This window comes from Bos taurus, chromosome 28 (assembly GCF_002263795.3).
Source record: "Bos taurus isolate L1 Dominette 01449 registration number 42190680 breed Hereford chromosome 28, ARS-UCD2.0, whole genome shotgun sequence".
Classification (NCBI taxonomy): domain Eukaryota; kingdom Metazoa; phylum Chordata; class Mammalia; order Artiodactyla; family Bovidae; genus Bos; species Bos taurus.
In genome coordinates, this window is record NC_037355.1 from 31,127,555 (window position 1) to 31,155,055 (window position 27,501).

At 53.2% G+C, this 27,501-nt stretch overlaps 2 protein-coding genes, 1 long non-coding RNA gene and 1 pseudogene across 3 annotated transcripts in view; 1 reads left to right on the forward strand and 3 right to left on the reverse strand.

The window, feature by feature from the left end:
- Positions 1-2,281, reverse strand: part of LOC508976 (phosphatidylinositol N-acetylglucosaminyltransferase subunit C-like) — a 69,643-nt gene extending 67,362 nt beyond the window's left edge. Inside the window, 2 exon segments of the mRNA XM_015461048.3 lie at positions 1,914-1,986; positions 2,102-2,281. Of these exon segments, the coding sequence (XP_015316534.2) occupies positions 1,914-1,986; positions 2,102-2,281 (253 nt within the window).
- Positions 2,282-4,629: 2,348 nt separating this feature from the next.
- On the reverse strand, positions 4,630-8,576 carry ZNF503 (zinc finger protein 503). The gene is given in 3 exon segments (XM_024986912.2): positions 4,630-6,908; positions 6,911-7,204; positions 7,933-8,576. Coding segments are annotated over 3 exon segments (1,935 nt in total). The 5' UTR covers positions 8,233-8,576; the 3' UTR covers positions 4,630-5,567.
- Positions 8,577-8,586: 10 nt separating this feature from the next.
- The window catches only part of LOC101907017 (uncharacterized), a 166,467-nt gene continuing 147,552 nt past the window's right edge, over positions 8,587-27,501 (forward strand). Inside the window, exons 1-5 of the long non-coding RNA XR_009493293.1 lie at positions 8,587-10,481; positions 10,992-11,155; positions 13,355-15,167; positions 20,506-20,615; positions 22,680-22,827. This is a non-coding gene — a long non-coding RNA (uncharacterized lncRNA). The remainder of the gene's footprint in view (positions 10,482-10,991; positions 11,156-13,354; positions 15,168-20,505; positions 20,616-22,679; positions 22,828-27,501) is intronic.
- On the reverse strand, positions 22,024-22,475 carry LOC107131935 (nucleoplasmin-3-like; annotated as a pseudogene).

A 27,501-nucleotide genomic window follows, 5' to 3' on the forward strand; every position in this document is an offset into this window, starting at 1 on the left:
TTCTTGAACGAGGGGGCTGATCATAATGAAACTATACTTTGGGAAGAGAAGAAGGAAAGAAATCTATCTTTACTAAAAGCCAGTACGGGCCAGACAGAAGATTGGGAATTTTCATATTAATTATTTCATTTAAGCCTCACAACAACCCTATAAAGTTGGCATCAGTTGGTAGCTCAGACAGTAAAGAATCTGCCTGCAATGCAGGAAACCCAGATTCGATCCCTGGGTTGGGAAGATCCCCTGGAGAAGGAAATGGCAAGCCACTCCAGTATCCTTGCCTAGAAAATCCCATGCACAGAGACAAGCCTGCCAGGCTGCAGTCCATGGCGTTGCAGAGTCAGACATGACTGAGCAACTAATACTTTCATCCCCACTTTACAGAGGAGACAACTGAGGCTCAAATAAATTGAGTCATAGAGTTTGAGCCAGGGGTGGGTGGAGCGAAAAGTTCAATTTTAGACCAGCCTGACCCCAAATTTGTGCTCTTCACACTGTACCATGTGGCTTTAAGCTGTTCCAACTCTCTGGACGCCCTTTGCACTGTGAGTATCCCACAGTGCTGCTGCTTCACCAGGGGCTCAGCAGTCTTTCTACAGCCCAGACAACCCCTGGGTGAGCCCTGGGTTCACATTGAGGAGAGAGATATCAGTAGCCCCAGGACTTTGGGGGATGCCCCAGCACAGGGTAGGTGAAGTGCTAGGGCCCTGGGTCTGATAGAAATGGTCATTAACTGAATTGAAGCCTCAGCTGAGAGGGGGATGAGCCCTAGCTTGGGAGCCTGGCAGGAAGTGACAAACACCTGAGAATGTGAAATGATAAGATGTCTGTATTCACTTCCAATTAATGGTGTGGGACAGGCAAATAGGAGAAGTAGAGAGGAGATGAGATTGGTCATGAGCTGATACCTGTTGAGGCTGGGTGATGGGTTTGTGGGGCTCTAGTATACCATTCCTTTTACCTTTGTGGATGGTCCAAAGCCTCCATAGTAAAAAGTAAAATAAGGGTCTGCCCTGGCAGTCCAGCAGTTAAGACTACATGCTTCCACTGCAGGGGGCATAGGTTTGATTCCTGGTCAGAGAACTAATATCCCACGTGCCGGGTGGCCAAAAAGTTCAGGGGAAAAAAAGAAAAATAACAACAACAAAATGCTAAGAACTTAAAAAGAAAAACAATTCTGTCTACCACACTCTCTCCCAGGTGAATCAGAGTCTCTGCCTCCCAGGCATTGTTATACTTTAAAATCGCCTCAGGTGACAGCAGTCAAGGTGAGAACCTCTGCCTAGACTCCATCACTCACTAGCTGGTATCCTTTGCCTGCTGAGCCTCTGTTTCCTCGTCTGTAAAATGGGGGTAAACCTTCTGTCAACCTCATGGAATTGCTGTGAAGTTTAAATGGGATAATACAGGATAGTATGGGCTGGACATAAGCGTGAGCAGGTCAGTCTGCATTTTACAGTCACTCTGAGCATCACCAGGCCTCTAGGCATGGGAGGTGAGGAGCCCTAAGCCAATACGTGCAGAGGAAGCTGGCCATCAGGTAGCCCCACAGGGACAGGCCTTGCCTTCTGGGCAATTTTTATACCTTTTCCAAAGCACAAGGGCTTTTTTTTTTTTTTTAAATTTGCCTTTCCTCACTGCTTAAAGACCACCCAGCACAAAGACATCAGGGCCACTCAGTGCCACTGCCAGAGGTACAGATGGGTGCAGGGGTTGAATGGAGAGAAAGACTTGGGCTTTCTCTGCTGGCCTTGCCATTGGCTTCCAGGATTTAGCCTTAGTTTCTCCATCTGTGTCAGGGGTGAATAAAGAGATGGGAAGCCCTTGGCGAGGGGTTAGGTCATAGGAAATAATCAGAGAATGGAAGTGAATGGATGCATGAATGGGTGAGATTCACTTCACTATGACAAAGTGACCTGTCAGAGCCTTGATGGTGGCGATGGGAGCTCCCCGGCTTGGAGAGGGGCCCTGGACACCTGGGCAACTCCTCTGGGGTAGAGAAAGAGCACGGGGAACACAAAAGCAGAAGCTAGAGCATGTGGAGAAGCGCAGAGGACATGGTTCGTAGCGGGAGAGGAGCGAGGAACTAGCAGGAGGGAGCTACCAGACACCGCTCGGAAAACCGTGCTAACGTGGAGGCGCGGGGTCTCTGTCTGACACCCAGCCTGTGTCCCGCGCGCTGGCCAGGGTTCCGTGTCTCTCGCCCGCTCCGCCGGGCTCCGCAGCGCCGCCTGGCGGACACACTGCGCTCCGCTCTGGCTTTGGCGGTAGCCGCCGGGCGCATCCCGCCGCAGTTCAGCAGACAGGGGGAGAGAGCCAGGGGCGCGCAGTGAGGATGGGGCGTCTTTTTCCTGAGGGGGTCGCGCCTGGATTGGACCTGCAGTACATACTGGCACCCTCTCCTTACTAACCCTGTGCCTGGGATGACTCAGCTCCGTCGCACACGTCGGGGGACCATCCCCGATCCCCGGCCCCAGCTCCGGAATTTTGCTGCCTCTAAGTAACTTCTCCGGGAAGGAGGTCTCATTAAAATTTTAAGGCGTTTGGGGTTTGCTTTTTGTTACTATACTAAAATACCAAGAGAGGGCGTGAAGGCACGAGAGGGCCTAGTTTGTCTCCCTGACGGTCCCAGGCCTGAAATTCCAGGGCTAGGGAGTTTCTAGGCCCTTCCCGCCCAAGTGGGTCCCTGCTGGCGAGGCGTGGTGGCCCTGTCGGAAGATGCGAGGCCAAGAAAGGCAAAGCGTGTGGGTCGGAATGACCAAGGGCTTGGGGCTGGTGCTGGTGATGGGTGAACAAGGGCCTGGCTTTTACGTCGCGACCGTGGGCACTTGAGTCCCCGGGACTCGGGCCGCACCACCTCCTCGAAGGTCCTCCTATCCTGAGTGTGAGTGTGTGTGTCCGAGAGCCTGGAGGTGACAAGCAGCCCCATCGGCCGGGGTTCTCGATAAGCCGGGCCCAGCCAGGCCCAGCCCAGCTTCTCTTAGCCGGACCAGAGTGGGAGCTGGGCTGCAGCGTCCCGGACTTGCTGCGGGCAGACGGCTCGGAGGCGCTGGAGGCTGCCCCCTCCGGGTAGGCGGCACGGAGCCCGAGTCTTCCCCTACGAAGTCTTCTCCAGGCGGAGGCCTGAGAGGCGTCCCGGAGGTCGCCGGGCCCGCTTTGCGTACAACCCGGGAAAAGGCCCTCAGGCGTGAGGCTGATGCTGGGAGGAGGGTGGAAAAATCTGAGTCACCAACCCCCGAACAAATGGCGGCGGGGGCCGTGCGGTTGACTGACCGAGGCCCGAGGCCGAGGGCGGCCTTTGAGCGGCGGTGAGCTTCCCGAGGCAGCAGGGGGAGCCTGACGCCGAGGGAGGCCGGTGGCTGGGAGAACCCAGAACGGCCTGACCCTGGGGAGAGGAGAGTTCGGGGTCCGCGCTCAGCGCCGCGACTCCGAAGTCCCAGGATCCCAGAAAAGGTGCGCTCTGGACCAAACTGCGGACCCGCCGGGGAGAGCGCCCCAACAAGCAGAGAGCAGGACTGGCGCCCTGGTGTAGGGGTATGAGTGTGTGATCGCGGTCGGGGTGGGGGCTGGGCCTTGGACCCCTCACTCCCACCCCGCCCCAACACACACGCGCACACACACACGAAGATTAGACCTCTTTTCTGCCTGGTTCCAGGGGCTCTTCAGGCAGCTCAGTCCCGCCGCGCAAGCTGGGGAGAAGGTAGCGGTGCGCGCTGCGGAAATCGCGCCGGGACCGAGGGTCGCGCCGCGACTTTGCCGAGCGGAGCTCGCGACCCAGAACGGCGCTCCGCGTCCACCAGGTCGCCCCAGCGAGGCTGACAATGGGCGCCAGGACCCTTGCGGGGTCGAACTGGAAGGGGCTTCCGGGCCCCGGGCCCCGGCGCTTTCTCCTGCGGCGCAGACTGGGATAGAGCGTAGACTGCAGAGAAATCGGGTTTCGGAAAAGCAGCATCGGCGCCGGCCTGACGCAGGTCCCGACTCGGGAGAGAGGAAGGAGCCCCGGGGGGAGGGGGTTGGCTGGAGGGGTCGGCTGGTGGCCGCCTCTAGCCCTCGGCAGCCGGATGAAGAAAAGGATAAGCGAACTCATTTTCCTCGGAGGGACAAGAGGGCTCCAGCGCGCTCTCCTCCCCAGGCCTAGGAAACAGGTTCCCAAGCGTCCTCCGACCGCCAATCGATCCCGGCTGCCCGCCCGTAACCGATGATGGTAGGAAAGCAGAGAGGAACTGCGGGCAGCGGCACCTCCCCCGGGCCGAGGCTGGGCGGGCGAGTCCGGACCTGCGCCGCTCTCTGCACAAAACGAAACCCAAACTCCTCAAAATCTTAAGAGGGAAATTTTTTAAAATCCCCTTTCCCCTCTTTCACTTTTAACAAACCAGCTACTGGGAGAAAAAAACGAAATGAGCGCTAGCTGAGGACACTTATCTTTTCAAATTGTGAAATCCCGTTTAAAAATATTTCCTCCAAGGCCAGCCCTTCTGAAGCCTTTGCCTCTTCCTGAAAATTCCAACTAAACAATCGGAATTTCGACCACGGTCCTGGGAAGAAGGAATAGCCGTGAGGCCCAGGGAACCCACTGTGGCCAAATTGCCATGCTCTTGTTTCTCTTTAACCAAGGGAAAAAAAAAAAAAAGATAAGAAGTAAAACCTTTTAATACATCAAATATACGGAATTTTAATCTTTAAAGCGATACATTGTCTATTATTTTAGTACATGACGTAAACCTTGTCCCCTTTTCAGCGGGTGGACTTAAAAATTAAAAATAGTTAAGTGTTCCTTTTAAAGAACAAAATAAGGCAAATGAGGTTTTGGAATAGAATTGTTTTTCCTTTTTTTTTTTTTTGTTTTCTTCCAGAATACATACAAAAAAATACCCATTCTCTTTTGATGGTATACACCTTAAAAATAATTGCAATTTGAAATCAGAGTTGACAAATTGTGACTTGTTTTGTTTTTTTTTTTTCATTTTTGTAACAAACATGCATGTAAATTTGTGTTTCAATCAGACATTAAATAAGAACGTACAATATACAATCATAGCAATTTTAAAGTAACATTAAAGAGAAGACCTCTAGTTCTGTGGCGGTTTTGTATTTATTTATAATCTACAAGGGATGGGAGGGTTTGTTTTCCACATTTTTAACCCTCAAGTTTTAATTTTTCCCCCTTCTTCCTTTTTACCTACAGAGCTCAAACTAAGTAATGCACTTTTGAACCACGGGTCCGCTTGGAGCTAACATAAATAAATACCAGTGTCCACCGATGCAGTCCTCAGATGAACACTTTTCAATTATTTTTCCTTCTTTTTCTATAAAAAGTCAAACGATATTTTTTTTTTTCAACTTTTATAAAGTTTGGGTGGGGAGATGAGAGGTGGGGGAAAGGGGACTTTCCCACCGGGTCTCGGTCGCTGTTTCGGGTAGATAGATACAGTATATATATTTTTTCCTTTCCTGGCCCCGGTCATCCCCACGCGCGGGTGACAGTCGCCTCGGCCCTGTTGCCGCCCCTCCCTCGGCTCCTCCCCACCCCTCAGTTCTTTTCTTTCCCTCGATAGCCCTCGAGACCGCCCTCACTGGTACCCCAGCGCCGAGGCCGTGGTCAGTCTCTGTCCGTAGAGGGCATAGGGGGAGTAGTACGGTCCGGTGGCGGCGGGCACGGGCACGGGGGCACCGGGCGTGGGGAGCGGGCTCTTGGAGTAGGGGTGGTAGCGGCTGCTGAGTCCCAGCGCGTGGTGGGGGCTGCGCAGCGCCAGCGTCCCGGGGCTGCCCGGAGCGCCCGACGTGGGGATGTGCATGTGGCAAGCCATGGCGGCCGCTGCGGCGCTGGCCAGAGACGAAGAGCTGGGGTAGCCCGACAGCAGTTTGTCTGTCCCGGGGAAGGCCGTGTGGGTCCGCAAGTGGCTCAGCAGCTCTTCAGACGTAGCGAAGCGCTTGTCGCAAGGCCCGTTGGCCGACACCCAGTTGCAGATGTGGGGGAGTGGGTCGTTAGGGAGCATGAAGCCGTAGGGGTAGAGGGGGTGGCCGGCCAGAGAGGGCGGTGTGGCGCCGGCGGCCGCGGCCGCGGTGAGCGATGAGTGCACGCCGTGCAGCGGGTGCGTGGGGTACACCAGCGGGTATCCGGACTTGAGAGCCGCGGCCGCCGCGGCCGGATCGTGAGCGCACGATGCGCTGGCTGCCGCCGCCCCAGCCAGGTGACTGGCGCAGTGGTAGCTGAGGCAGTACGGGTCCCGGCACAAACTGGCTGTCATCACGGACGGCGGTGACGCTCCGGCCAAGGGGCTTGAGCCGGCGGGCTTGCTGCAGCCCAGAGAGCCCGCTGCAGCCGCCGCCAGCTGAGCCCCAACTAGGCTGCCAGGCTTGGTGGGGTCGAGCGCCACGCCGTGTGGCAGGAACTGGGGCGGGTAGCCGGCGTAGGCCCCAGCCAGGCTCCCTGGGTAGGTCATGCCCGCGGGAGGCAGAGGGAACACTGTTTGGCCCGGCTTGTAGGGCGACACGGGCGCCACTAGCCCAGAGCCCAACACAGAGGAGGAGGTGGGCGCACTGGGGCCGGAGCCGGAGCCGGAGCCTGATGAGCCGCCGCAGTCCGAACCTAGAGCCTTGCCCCCGGGGCCCCCATCTGGGTGCTGGTTCACGTCCACATTGATGCCGCCGCCACAGCTAATCCGGCCGTGCGCCAGCCCCGTGGGTCCCCCTTCGGCCGAGGAGCCCCCGGAGCCCTTGGTGCCGCCACCGCCGCCGCCCGCCTCGGGGTCCTTCTTGTCGTCCTTGCCATCCGGGCCGCCCCCGGCCGAAGGCAGCATGCCTCCTGGCGAGCAGGCCGAGGCGCTGGAGCTTGGGCTGCCTGTCCTGGGCGTGAATGGCTGGCAGGTGGCGCTCGGTACCCGGAATCCGGACTTCTCCGCCGAAACCCCCCGCCGCCGCCCCCGCCGCCCCCTCCTCCGCCGCCGCCGCCGCCTCCCGGCTCTTTCTTATCCGAGCCGGGTTTGGAGTACGGCTTGAAACTCGACTTGTCTTCCACGCCGATGTCGCTCAGCTTGAGGGGGCCCGACTTGGCGTCCTTGTCGCCCCCGGCGCCGCCGCCGGCACCGCCCGTGCCACCCCCATTGGAGGCCACTGAGGAGAGTTTGGACGAGGGCGAGGGGTCGGGCTTCCCGATCTGCGAGCATGTTTGGGCCAACAGCGCCAGCGGGCTCTTCTTGGCATCGAGCTGCAGGGTCAGAGTGGGGGTGGGGGGGGCACAAAGAAAGAAGGGGAAACCCTTTAGAATTCTGCCTTCTAGGTTTCGAGCGCACCTCCGCCACGACCCGTAAAGATCCTTCCAGCCCCGAGGCGCAAGTCTAGGCGACACCCCTTCTACACACACATTCTCTTTCTTGAGAAAGGCCACAGCACCCCCACCCCACCCCCAGCCCCGCCACCAGGATCTTTCCTGTCCTCTCTAAGCGATAACTGGATTAAAAAAACCCAACAAACTCTAAAAATGTTTTGGTTTCTGACTCTTTGACCCAGAACTGTACTCCCCACCCCCACCCCTAATGCTTCAGAGTAAGGGCTCGGGTCGTTGGCGCCTTAGAGGCTGTGTACAAATACGAGCTTCTGGGGAACCAGAGGACCGGGACTTTGGAACCGCATTTTGGACTCCCGTCTGTCTTCTGACCTGAGAGTGAGGGGGCCTGGGTCGAGGTAGGTGCTTTAACACCAATGGGAGAAACAAGTTTTGATTGCCTTGGTTCCTAGCATTCACACCCCATTCTACCTCCTCCCCTCTTTCCGCCCTAGTTTTAAGGTGCGGGAGCACGATCCTCTCCCCTCATCCCAGAGCTGAATCACTCCGATCCCCCAACCTTCACCCCCTGCAGATCACAAGAGAAAGAAATCCCGTGGAGGGGCAGCCAGGGTGGTGGTCCCAGCGCGATCCGTGGATAGGGTCCTTACCTCTATGGGGCTGACGGGAGTGGAAGGCAGGGGCTGCAGGTACTCAGGGTGCAAAATGTGGCCAGTCCGTGCCGTCAGCATCTTCAGCACCTTGATGGGCAGGCGGTTAGCCTGGCGGAGAGGGTCAGAGGGGGGCACGGCGTGCACAAAAGGCTTGGTGCTGCCGGCCGGGGACGAGCCTGGGCCGGGGCCGGAGCTATTTCCAGAGAGCGCGCTGGTCCAGGCAGGGTCCGCACTGCCGCCGCCGCCGCCGCTGTGCTTACTGCTTCTTAAGGCAGAAAGCGAGGGCGCTGTGCTCATGACCCACCCGCGCGCATGGGAGCAGCGGGGGGAGGGCTCCAGGAGGCGCGGGGCGGGCTCCGGGCTGTGCTCTCGCCGGGGGAGCAGGAGCAGCAGGAGGAGGTGGAGCTGGCGCGGCGGTCACCGGCGCCCAGCGCGCCTTCTTGGCGCCTGGAGCCACAAGCGAATAATCCTGGGTGGCCCGCAGCGGAGCCGTGGCCGAGCGGGAGGAGCCGGCCCGACTGCGGGAGTGCCGGGTGGATAGCCGTGTCGGCCTCGGGCTGTGCCCCTGCGCTGCGCACTCGCGGCCCGGCGCTGGCGCTGCTCTCCGCGATGTGAGCCTCTGCCTGTCCAGCCGGGGCTCTGGCGAGGAAACTCACTTCAAAAGCAGCTGCACCGAGGGGGAGATTAAAGCCTTTGCCGCCTTCCAATCAAATGGGAGCCCGAGGTGATTGGAGGGTCAAGGGGATGTGACGCGTCCCGCGCCGCCGCCGCCGCCGCCGCCAGGACTCTCAGCGCTGGTTTTAATGGGCAGCTCCCTCTGCGCCGCTCCCCCTGCGTGTCCCCTCCCTTGATTTCGCTCGGAGGACGAGCTGGACATTTATTCTACGTTTGCTATCTGCCGCCTCCCTATCTTTTCTTCCTGGTCGTCCTTCCTTTTCCCCAGCTGGAGAATAAACTGAAACCAAAAGAAGGGTGCTTGCAAGGAACAGTTTGAGGGTGTTCAGAAGGAGCACCAGCAGGAGTCTGGACAACGGCCGCACTGTCAACTCCAGGGCCGCAAAGGAGGTCCGCACCCCCAAGTATTCTCTCCCCTGCCTCAGTAATTGAAATCTGCGGTGCAGCCGCCTGGGTAAGGAAAGGTGGGGAGCGAGTGTTGGAGGAAGTCCGCCCGCCCGCTTTGATTTCCCGGGATTCGGCGGCGGAGAAACCAGAAGCTAGGTGGGCAGCGGAGGCGGTGGAGGCAAGTCTCGGCTCTAAGCTAGGTTCCCCGCCCTTCCCGGCCACGTGACTCCCGGAGATGCGCAGATTGGGGCAGGAGGGGGGTCACATGTTTCCTCTGTTTCACACTCAGCGCCCCCCCCCCCCAATTCTTACTCTCCTCTACCATCCTCTCTTCTTCTACCCGCGCCCCCCCTCCCGAGTTCTTTGGGCATCTCCACCCCTCCATCAATTGTCAATGTTCCCCGACCGCAATCAATCAGTTATTTGTCAGCTCTTGTCAATCCGCCGGTGATTTATGTCAGCTTTTGTTGCTGATTACAAGGCGGGTGCGACTTGAAGGGAAAAAGGGAGAGGGAGAGAGAGACGCAGAGGAAGGAAGAGACTGAGGGGGAACTGAAGGAGGGGGAAAGAGGGGCAGCCTCCTGGGATGAGAGGCGGGGGCTCTAAGAAAAAGAATGAAAGAAGAGAAAGAGGCGCTCAGTGTCAGGAAAATGAATAGTGAGAGTAAAGTGCGCAGGTGCGCCAAGGGCGCTGAGAAGGGTGCGCTGGCCTGGGGTGTGCGCAATCCTCTAGGTACTGGAGAGAGAGATAACACCCTTCCACCTCTGGGGATTCCGTTCCTTTGCGGCCACGCGCAGAGTCCCGAGCGCTCTCGGTATCCGAGACAGGCGGTGGCGACGTCCAACACGGGAGATTTTTTTACCCCCCAAGCCATGGTAGTCCCTTCGGGGTACGTTGAGTGCAGTCGTCAGGCTGCCAGCTGGCCCTCTCTCCCTCCTCCCTAGTGCCCTGACTCCAAACTCGGAGGCTTCTTTCTAAGAGCCACATTACCAACGTAGCCTTGAGTTCTGGAGGTCAGAGGTGGGGTACCCCCGCCTCAGTTCTTTGACACCCGTCCCCCATCGTGGCTAGGGCTGAGAGGCTGCGAAGAAGAGGCCTGGCGTGTGTGTTTGGGGCAGATACGTTCCAGGCTCAATCAGGCCCCCTCTCCAGCCCTCCCTCACCCCTGTCATCCCCGCAGTCTTGGTAGCCAGGGTTACTCTGGGCTGCTCGCTCGAATTTATTGAAATGCCGAGCCAGGACTGACCAGCGCGGGGAGAGCAGAGGGAAGAATCAAGACAGAGAGGGTGGGTGGGGTGGGGAGGGGATGCGGCGGCTGCCTGTGGGAACAACCGGCTCTTCCAGGGAAGCGGAGCGGGACCGCCGCGTTCCCCTCGATTTGCACCGTCACTCGGGCTGTTGGGAAGGCAGAGGGGAGGCGCTCTGCGTGCCTCCGTGTACCTGGATCTGAGTGCAGAAGTGTGTGTGAATGCCTGTGCCTCTGTGTGAGTTTTCAGGGCTTTGGTAGCGTCCGGAGCGAATTCGAGGGGGTGGGGTGACCTCCAGAAACTCGCAGAAACTGGAAGGGGGCGAGAGAAGGGTACATCCCTTTCCTCGGAAGGACTTGGAAGACTTTGACTCTCCCCTCCCCACCCCCCCTTTCCGCCCCGGCTCTTCTTTTGTTGTCAAGTCCTTTGATAAATGGTGGGGCTGGGAGCGCTGGGGAGCCGGGAGCCAGTCTGTACCCGCGCGGGGGGGCGGGGGGGGGGCCGGGCCTTGAGACCCGGTTTCCACCCTCGCTCACCGGGTCGGTGCCCCGTCGGCGCCGAAGTCGGGTCTGGGACCTGCCCTTGGCGTGCTCGCGGTCTCCACTCTCACCACCCCATCCCTCCCTCCCTCATTTCTGTCTCTGTCTCCCACTCCGCACAGGTACCGAGAACTTTCTAGGGGTGAGTTTTAGAATTTCTCGTAGGCATTCTTTTTTTGCGTTTTAATTTTATCCCTTGATTCTTTAGATTGGTAAACTTCATGAGATGGTAACTTGACTAAAGATACTTGGGAGAAGCGGGGAGTGAGGCGGTGTGTATAAAAGGAGTTTGTCGGTGTATGTGTTTAGGTGTAAGAACACACCTCCGTTCAAGGGGCTTTGGAGAGTCTGCCGGTGCGACAACGGAGGAAGGTGAGTCCATGAGACTGTGGCGCGGCCACACGCGAAGTTGTGAAGGCTGTCTGAAATAACCTTTGGGGAGCGAGTCCCAGGTGCCGGTTTCTGACAACCGGACGGTTCTGTGTCTGCAGAGCAGAGCTTTTGAGGGTGCCTGTATCCTGCTGCTCTGTTAGTGTCTGAGTCACTGGGTTAGTGGTTGTCGAAATGTCGCCCAGATCTCCCAGCCCCGCGAGCCCAGCCATGGGCCCCGCGTCGCCGCAGCCTCTCGGCGAGGCCCGGACACAGAATGCTGGGGGCGGCGTCCAGAGATGGAGGTGAGGTGACCGCGGGGGAACCTCCCTTCCCCCCTCCCCCCAGCTCTCCAGCCAGCCGTCTCCAGACTCAGTCCTTTCCCTCTCCTGGAATTGCAGCAGCTTTCTTTTTACCCCCGGCAGCTGGGGGAACCAGAGAGTGGCCCCTGTGTCCCTTGGAATAGGCGTGCCACGGTGTGGTCGCACATGCTCTCAGATCTGCAAGATGCAGCGCGCGCGCGCGGGTCTTGGTCTTCGCGCATTCGCTCTTCGAAAAATCGAACTCCGAAGGTCCGAGCGCACGGGGGCGCCTGGGGGTCTGCACTCCCAGGGTTTTCGGGAGGCTGCAGCAGCCGAACCTGCGCACCTCCAAGGGGAGGTCAAATGCCCGAAGGCCGTGAGGCCGTGGGGGTAAGGGGAGTTATTAATGACTCCGCGCTGGGCCTAATGCCTCCAACCCCCAGCGGCGATTGGCGTGGATGTCCTGTGGATTTTATTTGCACACAATGGAAATGATTTGTTTTCTCTAAAAAAGGAGTGGGCTTGGCAGATATTTGAGGAGGGGGTGGGAGGAGAAGGAAAGAGAGAGAGCTGAGGAAAAAAGTTTGAAAATGCCTTGAACTATTCACTGTCGAGATGGCTAATCAGTATTGAGGCCGGAGGGCAGGCGGGCCGCCTTTCACCGCCGCTTCCCTTTCATCTCGGGCTCGGCGGAGGCGCTCAATTAAAAGCCTATCAGTTTGTAAGTAAATCAACGCCTATCAGAGTTGTCACATCAAACAAAACGATTATTATTGCAGCCCGCCTCCCCTATTAATCTCCCTCGAAGATAATCCGCCTGACAGGTCAGGCCCGGCGAGCTGGAAAGCCTGGCCCAGAGCGTCCAAACAGTCCTGGACTGGCGCGCGCCCCTTGGGGCACCCCCTGTTCCCCGTCCCGCCCCGCCTCGTGGTCCCCCGGGAGTGGGGAGAGAAAGGGCGCGCGGAGGCCACTGGACCCAGGCCCGCCCCTCCGGACTGGGAGCCGAGCCGAGATTCGCTGGGCTGGTGGGGGACGGTCCTCGGCGGCACTAGCCTCCTCTGGGGCCAGGGAGGTACCAGGCTTGCCGTTGCCAGCGCCTGGCCTGGTCCCTGGGCCTCACCAAGGCCTGCACTCCTTCTTGGCTCACCTCCTCTGATTCTTCCCCCACCCCCTTGTCTTTTTTGTTTCCTCTTTTGCCTCTTTCTTGGCTCTCAGCCTTTTCTTCCTTTCCCCCTCTTCATTTGTACTTGTTCTACTAGCCAGGGAATGTCTCCTGTTCTCTCTCCCTCCTCTCAGTATACGGTATATACCACTTCAGCGCAACCACACTCTCTGAAGCAGGGCATTCTCAGGGCCCGGGTTACTTCTCTGCGGCAGGGTTGCCTCAGGAGTGTGTGCAATTCCCAGGAATTCAGTACCAAGTCCTTCTAATTTCTCCTCAAGCAGGGATTGTCAGAAGCTCTGCGCCTGTTTAAGGGTTGGGTGTATTTGGAGGGGTGAGGGAAAAAAAAAAAAAAAAAAAGACCAGGTGGTGAGATGGGTGGAGGGTGGCAAGCTCCCTATTCTGGAATTAGCATTTGGTGTTGGAATTTAACAGCTGCAATGTCTCTGACCTAGCTGGTGGCGTTGCTTGGGCTTTGCAAACATGCAGGGGAGACCTATGGGGCATCTGGGCCTCTGTACTGAGTATGTGAGGGGGTGCCTAACATTTCATAAGTAAATACGCCCAGATAACTGCTTCTATAGCCTCAGCTGGCCTTTCAAGGGCCGGGCGCGGCTTGGATTCCGTAAGGGTGTGAAATCTTGGCCTTCTTCCGTTTGGCCTCTGACTTCGAGTTTTGAGGTGCTTCGGAACCAAGCGAGACTCGCCCTATTCTTCGCTTTTACTCCAAACCGATAGGCCTAAATGCGCACTGTTCGAGCCTGGTGGAGCCAGAATTAAGGTGTGCTTGAAGTGTCCGAGGGGGAGGAGCTGCCCGCAGGACCTGAGGCCCTGGTACCGGGAGTGCTGGCTTCAGTGCTTCGGAATCTTCACGCGTTATCTGGGAGAACCCCCAAGGTGCGGCATTGTTGCCTGTTCCGGCGGAGACTCTCCCAGTAGTCGCCCCAAGGTCCGAGGCAGCGGGTATCCCAATAGAGCCCACCTCAGCTTGCTGAGCGCCCGTAGCTGCAGAACCTGTGGCCCCTACCACGGGTTCCCGAAAGCCCCCCCCCCCCCATTTGTGCACACTTTCCACAGCCAACCTAGTAGTAATATTTATTTCCTTACCTAGAAATATTGTATCCGTGCAGTGGCTCAATTATCTGCGCGCCTGCTTTTTAAAAATGTATTTATATCACTTCTGCCACGCCGCAGATATTTAAATAAAGAGGTACACATACCGCGGCACACCTCGACGATGCGGAACTCGCTCTGTCTGTAGAATATATTCACTGGGTGGTTATTTGGACGTAAGCGCTATCTCGAGTCCAGATTACACCCAAGCAGAGGCTGTAAAATGACACTTGCTCCAGAATTTTCCCAATTCAACTATATGTGCACACACCGAGAATTTAATACTATTTTATATCCCTCTACATATCTAAATATTCAGATGTTATGTTACATGCCCTTGAAGCCGGAAGCAATCCTGCAGTTCACACTGGACTTGGAGCTGTTTGTATAATTTTCATCACCCTGCACTTACAGATGAATCTTAATCTAATAAATTCAACCTTGTCATTTTTAGAATCGACGTAATTTCTCTGGCTGCGGGTGCGCTGCGTCTATCAGAATAAATCCAGCTCTCAGGCATCCAGCAGGAAACGGCTCCCGGTTCCCGGGTGTGGAGACGCCCCATCCGCCCAGCTCAGGACGCGAGGTGGCTCCTCGTGCCCAGAAGGCTGCAGGTCTGGCCTCCGAGGGAGGCTGGACTATCAGCGACCTCGGCCTTAGCAGTCTCTCCCGGTGGGCAGTGCCCGGCAGCCCCCACCTTCTGCCGGTGCTTCGGAAACCCGCCGGGGCCGAGTCCGCCCGGGGCGAAAATTGAAAGCAAATTCCACAGCAGACGGAGCTCGAACTTTCTTCAAAGCAAGTTTGCAGCAGAGATTCGGTGGTCGCTTTGAGACGACAGCGCGCTTTAGGGGTGTGTCCGAGCGCAAAGTGGGGAGGTGGGCAAAGAGGGTACCTGGTGGCCAAGCTTGGTCCCCGGCGAAACGCGAAGGAAGGCGCCTCCCTTTCCTTATTTCTCGCCAACTTCTCGGGCCCTGCCCCGAAAGAAATAGTTTCCAAGGTGCCGCGGACGCTCAGGATGCGTTTAGGGGAATCGCACCAGGGAGAAGGCGACTTTGTAAAAGTTGCCGAAAGCTTTGCCCACAAGCGTCCGCCCAGCGGGGCTCAAGAAAGCTTGGGACCAACTCGCCTTCTCCCGGGCAGAATGAGCCCCCCTGGATAGTCCCCTGCCCAGCGCTTTCCCCTCACCTCGAAACCGCACGTAAATAACCTCCTGCTGCCTGCATTGCAAACTTCCCCCCGCGCTGCCGCGGTTGGCGGGCGAGGCCCGGAGGCAGAGCCAGCCCGCAAGGCCGCTCGTCTGCCCGCTCATCCCAGCCTTGAGATAGGCTTGCGCGGAGATGAGAGGATGAGTGTGGTTCTGTCTCCCACTGGGCTGCCCACTTGGCTGCCCAGACCATCAACTGTGGACCTCCCAGAGCAGCGCTTCCCCTGGGGAGAGGTAGTCTTGGGGGGCTGACGAGGGCGCAAACTGCGCGCGCGGGGGGAGAGGGGGCGGCCGCCGGTCTCTCCGCGGGGCCTGTCGCCCGGCCGGCCGCGGCGGGTGAGTGATGAGGGCAGAGAAGGGCGCCCATAAATCGCGGGTGTCAGGGCGAAAAACTCTCTTTATTGTCTGCGTGATGGATGGGCCCGGGGACGAGACACCAAATACTTCGTATCGCCTTTAAATGGGAACACATTTTCCGCGGCCATAATTCATGTTTTTTAAATAGAAAGTTTGAAATGTTGCCTATATTTCACCGGCCCTGACATATTTATGAATCGCTCCCTGCATGCAAATATCATTATTTAAAGCGCCGGGGAGAGCTCAGGGGAGGGGAGGAGGCGCGGCCCCCGGGGCGTGGGGGTGGTGAACCGGGGCGAAGCGAATGGATGGGGGGTGCACACCATCGCCCTAAAGTGCGGACAATGAGGCGCAGAGGAAAGCCGTATCCGGAAGCCCAGCGCCCTGGGGGGCTCCCCCACCGCCGCTGGATCCCTCACAGCAGCTCGGGGAAGTTTGCCCGGCTTGGGATCCCTCCCCCTGCCGGGAGCCCAGGGGGCATTTTGAGTCCGTCTCCGAGGCTCTGATCCTAGCCACCTTTTCCAAGAAGCAAGTTTTAAAAAAATACTTTTAACAAACGCAAATAATAACAACCAAAGTGTTTCATGTTCGTTGCCATTGCTTCAGTTTTTATTGGTTTTCATTCCGCAAACCTGAGACTGCGCGCCCGAGCGGGGCGACTGTCAGACCCCAGTCACCTCGGGGAGCGGGTGGGGGAATAACCGTCCTGTGCCGCGGCCTCGACCCGCCCCCACCCAACCAGCTCATCACTTCTGAGACACAACAGAGCCTGCGCAGGACGCGGGGACACGAATGATACGGCCCCCAAGCTCTGGGGGCTTCAGTCCCGCCCCCTCTGTCACCCCGGTGCTGTGTAGGGCTCCTGGGGTCTGCGTCCGCCCTCCCCGAGCCCCACAATCAATACAATCACTCTGATTAAAAAAAAAAAAAAAAAGCTGGGCACGTGCTGTCAGCTCTCCCCTGCCCGTCCAGCCTGGGAGGGACCCACACCTGAGCCCTCGCTAGCCGGGTCTTTACCTGTGCGGTTCCCCGCGGCGCCTGCGGCCGCGCCGGTAACGCAGGAATGGAAGGGAGGGCGGGGCAGTGAGAGGGACAGAACGTACCACCCGGGACAGCCAGATACACAGCCCCGGGGGCCTCCTCTTCGGACTGGTGGTGGGGCCCCGGCCCTACACGCCCTAGGAGCCGAACTGCGCTGGGCAGAGCGGGTCGGGGGAAGGGCGAGGGGAATCAGCCTCCGGTGGGCGGGGCGGGCCCAGCAGCACTTCCGCCGGGGGCGGGGCCGCGGGCTGCAGTGCCGGTCCCACCCCTCCGCGTCGCCGGCCCGCCCCCGGCTCACCCGGGTCCACCCCCGCCGGCTGGGCAGCGGTTGTCGCGGCGCGATCCAGCGCCTTGGCGCACAACCCGAGACTCACAGGACAGTGGACAGGTCCTTTCCCCTGCCTAAGGTTGTATCTAAGCATTTTTAAATCAAAGGACTACAAGCACATACCCTGGCCCAAACTCTCAGGTAAAACTTTGTCAAACTTTGGTCTTTTGGTAGTCCCAAGACCTGACTGGGTCAGGGGTTCTCGAACATTCTCTGGTATCTGAAACCAGTCATACCTCAGACAGCAGGGAAAACATTTTCGTGCCCATAGGGTCCCATCTGTCTTTCAGGAAGGTTAAAAACAAAAGCTAACTCTGTTAGAACGTTTGTTTTCTATCGGACACTAATTAACATTAACTCTGAGGTAAGTACCATGAATGGCCTGTTTTATAGATAAAGAAATTGAGGCATGGAGAGAAGAAATTGGCCTTGCCTCGGGGCGTCTCATCTGTATCCTCATCCCTTCTTTCCATCAGACCCCCAGCAACTCAACTCATCACCCTAGAGGAATCTTGCTGGGCTTAGTTACCTTGTGGGGGAGTGTGTGCTGTGTTGTTAACTGCATCCACCTGCATCTGAGGCCTTGCTGAGCAGGAGGGGCCCACCCAGAGGAGGAGAAAGGAATAAATAAAGTGGGCTCAGCTCAACTCCTGGACAGCTCCCAGTCTGATGGGGAAACTGGACCTTTGAGCTCCCCTGCTTGTTTCTCTTCTAGCTCTTCAGCAGCCAGAGTGATCTTTAAGAATTGTTTTAAAAGGCAGACTAGGTTTCTCCTGTCTCCTACTGCCCCTCATTCTGAGTTTTTGCCACCCGTGGCTGCATTTTGGTTACTCAGAGGTGCCATACAGCATCTCACCTCAGGACCTTGCTAAGGCTTTCTCTTCCATCTAGAGTGAACTTCTGCCCGCCTCTTCACCTGGCTCACTGCACTTACCACATGGGATTTTCTGATGAGAGGCTCTCCTCTTCACTGGATGGTAACTTGACCGGGCAGGGACTGGAGCTGTCCTTTCAAGAAATGAATGAAGAAAAAGGCACTAATTTGTACCATCAGCTGTGCTGAATGAACGATAACTTTGGGGATTCACTTCACTTTTGGGGGTTACCAGTAAGCATTCTTTGTTGTCTCATATCTCAGGGTGTTTTTTCAGTTTAATAATGGAGATAGCACAAACTTATGGAAAAATAATGACTATTCTGAGTCTTTATATTGTAAATATAAACAAGTCAATGATCAAGGAGGTTGGGGAAGAAAATATACCAATATGTATGGTTTTCTAGTTATTTATTTTGGTTTTCAAAGTGCATGATGTGTTGGGTGACACAGTTTAATGGAGACATTCCTCCCCCATCACTGCTGCTCCCACCCTCCATGCATGTATGTCCTAAGGCTGTAGCCTGGGCTCCTTCTTTTTCTCATTTCACATATTATTGCTATGTGTTATTAGCCCTGTATTATTAGTCCATTATTATCTTCTGGCTGAGCTGCTACAGCACAAACCTTCTAATTCTGTGTATCCTTGGCCTCTCTTGCCCCTAATATATTATACATCATCCTACCAGCTTAATTTTCTTGCTCCCATCATTCCTTTGCCCCCAAATCTTCAGTGACTCTCCACTGTCCACATGTAACACTTGACACTTTGTAATTTAGTTCTAAACTTCTTTTAAACAGCTTTGATTAAGTTGCATTTCAAAGTTATAAACGAAATCTATGTTCACTTCAACCAGCAAAGCTCTCAAAGATACGTAAAGAAAAACATGATCTCACCCGTCTCCTCTCCATTTCCCACTCTGTCTCCTGAGATATGCAGTGTTAACAGCCTGGGGTGTAACTTCTGTCCCTGCACCATGCTCAGCACGCTCATATAAATTACACTCAAATGTATGGGGCTCTTATGTTATTGCTTGTTTATACAAAAATGATTATACTAGAGTTGTCTGCAATTTGTTCATTCTTTCTCAGTAAAAAATGAGTCTATAGATAGAGAGCTAATTTATTCCTTTTTTTAGCTGCATAGTACAAATCTTTGACTTATGATGGAGTTAGCTGATAAACCCATCCTAGCTTTCTGGGTAGTTCAGCTGGTAAAGTTGAACATATCATCCAGTTGAAAATGCATTTAATGTATCTTAATCTACCAACCTAGTAGTTGGTAGATTACCAACTACAATCTATCAACATAGTTCAGCCTAGCCTACCTTAAACATGCTCAGAAGACTTTCGTAAGTCTACAGTTGGGCAAAATCACCTAATACAGGTCTATTTTATAATAGAGTGTTGAGCATCTCATGTAATTTATTGAATTCTGTACTGAAAGTGGAAAGAAAGAAAGGTTGTACAGGTACAGAACAGTTGTATCAGGTGTTTCCCGTTGTGATCGTGGGGCTGACTGGGAGTGGCAGCTCACTGCTGCTATTCAGCATCAGGAAGCTATCATAGTGCATATCAGTAGCCCGGGAAAAAATCAAAACTGAAAATTCAAAGTATAGTTTCTACTGTTTGCCTGTCACTTTCATACCACTGTAAAGTTGAAAAAAATCTTAAGTCAAACTATTGAAGTCAAGGACCCCCTGTATTCCACAGAGTGGATATACCTCACTTAATCAGCCACTTCCCTGCTGATGGTCATGTAGGTTGTTAACAGAATTTTCCTCTAATATATTTTTTGTGTCTATATCCTTGAAATCCATTATTTTACTTCTGTAGGATAGATTATCAAAAGTACAGCTGTCTACACCCCAGTCAAGTCTGATGTTCTCTCTGCATGCTCTGTGTTTTTCAGCTCCTCTGTCCTCTATTCCTGGAAGGCCCTTGTTCTCTGTGCTCATGTGTCCAACTTCTGATCCTAAAATGCCCAAATCTGATACCAGAATTTAGTTATCTAATATCCACCTCCTTCCTTCTTCCTCAGCTTAACATTGTAGCAGTGTGCCTGGGCTAGGCAGTGGTGCAAAATTGGTGGGAGCCAATCATGACAATCTTGTTTCCATTTTGTCTGATGATTCTTACAGCCAGGGATGGTCATGTGACGCAGTCTGGGCAAATGACGCACAAGTAAAAGTAAGGCAGTGGCAAAGTAGGAGGGGGAGCTTTGGAAAACATTGTTTTCTTGATCAAAGGAAATGATGCAGTTGTTGTGACCCTTCCCTTTCCTTTCTTTCTCCTTCCTTCCTTCCATGGGCTTGGATACAATATCCAGAACCATAGCAGCCATCTTTGACCATGAGGAAAAGTCTGAGAGACTAGCAGAGAGAGACTTAATCCTGATGTCTCTGGGACACAACAATTTCTAGGAATCACCTGGTTCCAAAAAACTTTTGTTACATTAGAAAAATAAAATCACTATTTGTTTAAGTCAATGAAATTTTTAAAAAAAAATATTTGCAGCCAGGCATATCATTTACCTGTCCCATCTGACTAACCTTATTTCCATTTGGTGTTACCACCACTGGGGGCTTCCCAGGTGGGACTGGTGGTAAAGAACCTGTCTGCCAATGCAGGAGACTTCAGAGATGTGGGTTCAATCCCTGGGTTGGGAAGATCCTCTGGAGGAGGGCACAACAGCCCACTCCAGTATTCTTGCCTGGAGAGTCCCGTGAACGGAGGAGCCTGGCGGGCTATAGTCCTTGGGGTTGCGAAGAGTCAGACGCGACGCGACTGAAGCGACTTAGCGCAGCACAGCAGCACCACCTTTGGAATGTCACACAGTGGGCCAGAACAGTTTGAGAAGCCTGTTAGACACTTGCCTTCAAAGGTTCTTGAAGTATGGGTTTCCACAGTCACTTGGGAGTGAAGTTTGGTCACACCCCTCACCCTTAGTGTTATCTCCTTTTTATGCCTAGCATCTGAATCCTGCTTCCTGCTTGTTGGAATAAAGGACCTGTTTCCAACTACAGAAGCTGAAGTGGTCGCATCCTCCTCCCTGTCCCTGGCAGCTGAGGCTCCTCAAGAGGTGAGTGGAAATTTAGGGTGGATTATAAACCCTTCTCAGCAGCAGCATTGGACCCAATGCAATGGCATTAACCATTTAGGGAGGCAGTGAAGCAACTGGCCAGTCGCTGCTGTGTCCACTGTGATAGTGGCGGCTGCTCAGGCAGTGTCTAATCAGACTGTTGTAGTATGATCAGTGACATCCTCCGTTTCCGAGCCCCTGTCTCTACCATTTCCGAAGTCCGAGTCTCTAGACCTTTTACTGATTTTCTAAGCTTCCTGGTATCCTTTTGATAGGTTTCTTTTCTTGCTTAAATTAGCTAGACCCAGTTTATGTCACTCACAATCAATAATATATGTTGGTCTGCCCTAGCCTCCCTCTTGGATGGCTTCTAAACAGATCTGATGGTGACTACTTCTTTTCTCTCTTTCCATCTTTTTTTAAATTGAAGTGTAGTTGGTTTACAGTGGTGTGTTAATTTCTGCTGTACAGCTAAATCACTCAGTTATTCACATACATACATTACTTTTTAAAATATTCTTTTTCCATTTTGGTTTATCCCAGGAGATTGGCTATAGTTCCTTGTGCTGTACAGTAGGATCTTGTTTATCCATTTTGAATGTAACAGTTTGTATCTGCTAATCCCGAACTCCCAGTCCATCCCTGTCCCTCCCCTCCTCCTCCTTGGCAACCAAGTCTATTCTCTATTTTTGTGATTGTTTCATAGATAAATTCATTTATGTCATATTTTAGATTCCATATCTAAGTGACATCATATAATATTTGTTTTTCTCTCCCTGACTTTACTTAGTATGATAATCTCTAGTTGTACCTATATTGCTGCAAATGATTTAATTCCATTCTTTTTTATGGCCAAGTAGTATTCCATTGTGTGTGTGTGTGTGTGTGTGTGTGTATGTATATATATGTATATATATTTATGAAATCTTCTTTATTCATCTATCCTGTGATGGATATTTTGGTTTTTTCAATGCTTTGGCTATTGTGACTAGTGCTGCTGTGAGCCTAGAAACGTGTGTGTTTTTGTTTGTTTTGTTTTTTGCAAAAAAAACTCCGCACTTTACTTCAACCTTTATCCAAAAATGTAACAAATGTTAAAAATGTGTAGTCCTGAGCTTTAGATGCTGACCTCTGACCTCATAGGCAAGTGAAGAGAGAGATGCTAGAAGTTCAGAGTTCCTCCCATTCCTGGAGAAAAGGGAAGCCCGGGTGAGGTACATGATTAGAATACCAAGGCCCTATGGAGAATGGGACCCCCTGTCTTCTAGCACCAGACCAAGGCCGCACCCACCCCACCCCACCCCACCACCAGCCATCCTCTTCAATGGAGAAGTCACACAGTTCTTGAAACTTGTACAGGAACGTGGTGTGTGGTGCATGTGGCCGGCAGCTAGCTCACCAGAGAGGGTTAGAGCCTGCCCCTCTGCTTCACAGCAGGCAGGATGGGGCATAACTCAGCTGCCTCCTCCTCACTCCCCTTCTCTTTGCTCTCTTCTTTAGGAAGATCATTGCTTGTAGTGACAGTCTGGTGCCGCCCAGTGATCCACATGGGGCCAGAACCTGACATCAGGCAGAAGGTTATGGGTGGTTGGAGCTGGAAGTCATCCACACTGAACATAGGTTGGCAGGACGACTTGAGGTTGGCCACAGGGACTTTGATCTCCTCGTGGTCATGGTTCTGCACTATGGCTTCTACCACATTATTCTCTCAGTGAGGCAGAGCATGGTCAAAGCCAGCAGGAGCTCTGTACCATCCTCTTCTGCCTTGAAGCTGAAAGAGCAGGTGTGGCCCGAGAGCTCACAGCCAAAGAAAAAACAATCCGTAGTGACTGGACCAGGACTCAGAGACCGCCCGTCGACCCTCCCCTCCCCCCACCCCCCAACCCAGACCCGACTCTCCTGATTCAAAAACACCAGGGCGGCAGCAGCACCAATGGCCTTGCTGCAAGGGCTGTCTTTTTAAATTATTGTTTAGTCCAGATATATGTCCAGAGTGGGATTTCTGGGGCATATGAAGTTCTATTTTTAGTTTTTTGAGGAATCTCCACACTCTTTTTTTCATAGTGGCTGCACCAACTTAAATCCCCATGACGGTGATTACTTCTTAGAGGTGCCCATGGGCTCCTCGGGTGATACTGGTGAGGACCCCAACACTAAGCAGTCTGACTGAATGTCTACAACCTCGCCAGGCAACAATTTCAACAGAAAACTGGTAAGTTCAGTAATGAGAGCCAGTCAGGCCAGAATTGAGTGAGAAAACATAATGTTCAGATGATTTTATGAGATGCCTGCTTGGTCTTCTACCCTGTCCTATGGAGCCTCACAGTGTTTCGTTATTTACCTCTTACCAAAGCCCAGTGAGAATAAAATGATTATCCCCTCTGGTTTGAGAATGTGCAGAATTTCTCCCCTTCACTTCTAGTTTTCTCTCCCCACAAGCCTCAGTGGCACTCAGTGAGTTTGATTAAAGTTTCTAAGGCATCAGAGATACTATCAAATCAACCACCTTAGGTGACAATCAACTCTCATTCTTCTCAGCAGAGTTCAGTAGCCTAAGTGCCTAGCACTTCAGCGCTCAAAAGATGTTTGTGGAGTGCAGTCAATGGCCCAGTGGCATGGGAACACCTCTGGGCTACGTTTCCTTGGGCAAGTGGTGGCCTGAAACATTTGAGGTCTCGTGTTTGAGTACAGGGTAGACTCACGGAAGGTGTTGTTGTTCAGCCACTCAGTTGTCTCCGACTTTTTTCGACCCCATGGACTGCAGCATGCCAGGCTTTCCTGTCCTTCACCATGTCCTGCAGCTTGCTCAAACTCATGTCCATTGAGTCGGTGATGCCCTCCAACCACCTCATCCTCTGTCGTCCCCTTCTCCTCCTACCTTCAATCTTTCCCAGCATCAGTCTTTTCTAATGAGTTGGCTCTTTGCATCAGGTGGCCAAAGTAGTGGAGCTTCAACTTCAGCATCAGTCCTTCCGATAAATATTCAGGATTGATTTCCTTTAGGATTGACTGGTGTGATCTCCTTGCAGTCCAAGGGACTCTCAAGAGTCTTCTCCCAACACCACAGTTCAAAAGCATCAATTCTTTGGTGGTCAGCCTTCTTTATGGTCCAGTTTTCATATCCATACGTGACTACCGAAAAACCATGGCTTATTAGGAGGTTTTCCCTCCATCCTTTTCCCAATCCCTGACTTTGGCCAGGATGCTTCATGTCTCAGGGCTCAGTGTTTCTTCTTTTTCTGTTTCTATTTCTAACTTTACTTCTTCCGTTTCTTCTCCCTTACCTTTATTATTTAAAAGCACAAATGATGTCACCCTACTTGTGTTCTCTGCAGAGTCTGCCGTATACATCAACAATATTCAGTAAATATTGGCTACATTAACACATCTTCAGAGCTTTTTCTTTCACTGTCCCCAACTTTGCTACTGAGCCTTCTTTCTACCACGGGGCTCTTCTGCCACATTCTCCCAAGTTTTGCTTGTAGAGTCAAAGGCCTTGCCATGTCTTCAGTTTCCCTGCCCTGCTTCTTCAGAAGAAAAGGGAGCCTTTTTGCCATTTGCTGGTGGGGGACTGGCCTTTTCAGCAAGGATGGTGGGGTGTGGGGGTGAGAAGTGGAAGCAGTGGCCTGAGGAGCTGGCTGATGTGTGGAGACTTGTCCTCCACCAGGCTTGAGAGGTGGGGAAATTGGGGATTCTGGTGAGGATTAGCTTTGCTGGATCATCAGCAGCATCTTCAGCCTCTTTCCCTTTCTAACTAGCCACCAAGTTGTGCAGATTGATTTTCCCTTTGACATGGGGGCTTCACAAGCACTTCTGGAATGAATGAATGAGCTATCTCTTGCAGAACTGAAGTGTGAAATAAGTCAGTAAACATGCCAAAAGGAGGCCGGAGGCTATGGAAACCGATGTAGATTGGCTCAAAATGTCATGAAAATGAAAAAGTTGAGGGACAAGGCCTTTCTAGGGAGAATGCTGGTCCCCCTGCCCCTAGGTGCTTCTGCTTCAGTCCGCCTCACCTTCATCTAGTAGCCTCCTGAAGTGTCTCCTCTCAGGCCCACTTCCCCAAAACTGCTTTAATCGGACCTTCTGTTGCCTCAAGCCCTCCTGGGTGACCTGTGTTCTGCCAAAAAAAAAAAAAGAAAAAAGTTTCATATGCCTTAGCTCCTCCCCTTCCACCTTCTTACTGTGAGAGCATCTACTGCCCACGCAGACTGGCCATCCAGCCAGAGTGGGATCTTCTCCCTCATACCAGGACACCCTCCTTGGTCTCATCTTTGCTTCTGAGGCTCTGTTTTGTAGTATCTGGCTTCCCCTCCCCTACCTCCATCGGAGTAGATCATAGTGCTTGAGTGTGGTGGGTGCCCCGGGTCCACTGCTTGATTCCACACTGCCACACTTCCTAGATGTGTGACTTAGGGCAGGGTTCTTAACCTCTCTGAGGTTTCAGTTTCCTCCTGTGCAAAATGGATGTAATAATGGTACCTACCTCTTAAGTCACTGGGTAAATGAAATGCAACAATGCATGTGTGTGCCTGGCACACAGAAAGTGCTCAAAGTGGTTATTACTGTTATCCCCCGGGTTCTTTCTTACCTCTGAATTCCTGGAGTACTGTCTAGGCCACTCATCTGGCACTTAATTGTCTACTTATTGATGATATCTTTTATAAGCCATTCATATCGTTTATCTTTTGTATGTGTGTGTTCAACTTCCCAATTAGATTTTAAGCTCCTCTAGGGCTGAACCAGATGGCTTCCTTTCTGGAAGCACAGAGTCTTAACCACTGGACCACCAGGGAAGCTCCACAAATGAATCCTTACTAAGATGAGGGATAACATATCCAGTGCTTGCATCAGTTCAGTTCAGTCGCTCAGTCGTGTCCGACTCATAACCATGATTTCCCTTACCTCATCACAGTAATCTTATGAAGCACGCAGTGTTATTTTCATCTTCTAGATGAGGAAACTAAGGTTTGTAGAGAGGAAGTCGCTTGAGTTCCAAAGGTAAGAGCTCTTTCCTGCCTCACAGTGGCCTCCTTCAGCTTTCAGAAATTCTGGCACTGGCTTCCTCTTATGCTCTGATGCCCAAACACGTCTCTCTGGTAGCCTAGGTCAGTATCTCCAACAGCTTTCTTTTCACATGCCCCTTTTGAGAGAGCCTTTAGAGGTATTTCATGAAATGGAAAAAGCTGATTTATGAAAGAGCAGGGGCATACACACACCCATGGCTAATGTATGTTACCTAGGGACTTCTTGGCTGTCCAATTAAGGACAGTTAAGGCTCTACCCTTCCACTGCAGGGAGTGAGGGTTCAATCCCTGGTTTGGGAACTAAGATCCCACATGCTCTGTGGCCAAAAATAAGTAAATAAATAAAAAATTTAAAATGCATGTCATCTAGAAAGCAGGCTATAAGGTGTTTATGTGACCAATACCTTAGGGGGTGGAATTATGAGTCAGTTAGCTTTCTTCTTACCTGCTTACTGTAGTTTCTACCGCAGACACTTACCACTGTTATGCTGTGCTGTGCTGAGTCGCTCAGCTCTGTCTGACTCTTTGTGATCCCATGGACTGTAGCCCGTCAGGCTCCTCTGTCCATGGGGATTCTCCAGGCAAGAATACAGGAGTGTGTTGCCATGTCCTCCTCCAGGGAATCTTCCCAACCCAGGGATTGAACCCAGGTTTCCCACATTACAGGCAGATTCTTTACCGTCTGAACCACCAGGGAAGCTGAATAATACTGGAGTGGGTAGCCTATCCCTTCTTCAGGGGATCTTCCTGACCCAGGAATCGAACCGGAATCTCCTGCATTCCGGGTATATTCTTTACCAACTGATCTATGAGGGAAGCCCTTATCACCTTTATAAACAGAGGTAAAACGATACAAGTTCTGTTCGTTTAACGGAGAGGAGGCAGCGCTGTCAGAACTCTCTTTGCTCCCTTGCCCCTTCCAGTTTCCTTTTACTAAAACCTGCACCCCATCAGAGGCAACCTCTTTCCTCTCCTTCCTTCCTCCAGGCACAGAGCCAGGTGGGCAGAGGCCCATCCCTGGTACTTAATTAGTCACAGGTTTGAAATGCAGGGGCGGGTTGGAGACAGAGGAGTGATTGGTGTGGGGTGGGAATTTGGGGATTCTTTTATCCCCTGCATCTCAAAGGCTGACAGGCTCTTGAGGGGTGGAAATGACTGGTAATTAGTGAACCTTCTACGCACGCACTAAAGACGCACTTCACAGTCTGCATGACCTCTGCAGCCCGGTGAGGCTTTGTTATGTAGATGCTCTTAATTGGGTGAGTCACTTACTGCAAACAGCTTTGGGAGAGAGAACCGTGGGCTGTTTCTGGGAGGCTTCCTACCAGAGGTTCTGACTTAGGAGCTGGGGGCGCTGGCAGCAGTGGCCTCTTAGAGGCTTCACTCAGACCGGTAGAAGTGGTCCCCGTGTCTGGGAGTCAGCACGGTGAGCCGTTAGGGGGCATGTTAAGTGTTGGCCTTCATCGTCTTCTTGCCTCTGTTGTTCTCCTTCTCTATTTCCCAGTTTATAGATCACCTCTTCTGGGCAAGGCTGAGAGTATTTTGAAATATAACTGGGTTCCCTACAGTCAAGGAACTGACCACCTAGTTGGGAAGATAGTGGCAGAAATCAATGCACATAACAACGTCAAGTTGCAGGCATCAATGCCAAGCACACAGGAGAGCCTTTTAATGATGTTTCAGACCCCAAAGCAGTCATCGAGGGTTGGAACATTGGAGATCCTTGTCAACAAGGTGAGCAGCCCTTGGAAGTGGTTTGGGGAGAGGAATTCCCCAGGATGAGGAGACTTTATGAACAGAGGTACCGCCAGGTCACTGTCACACCATAGCACACCCCAGCACTCTGAGCTGGGCTCGGA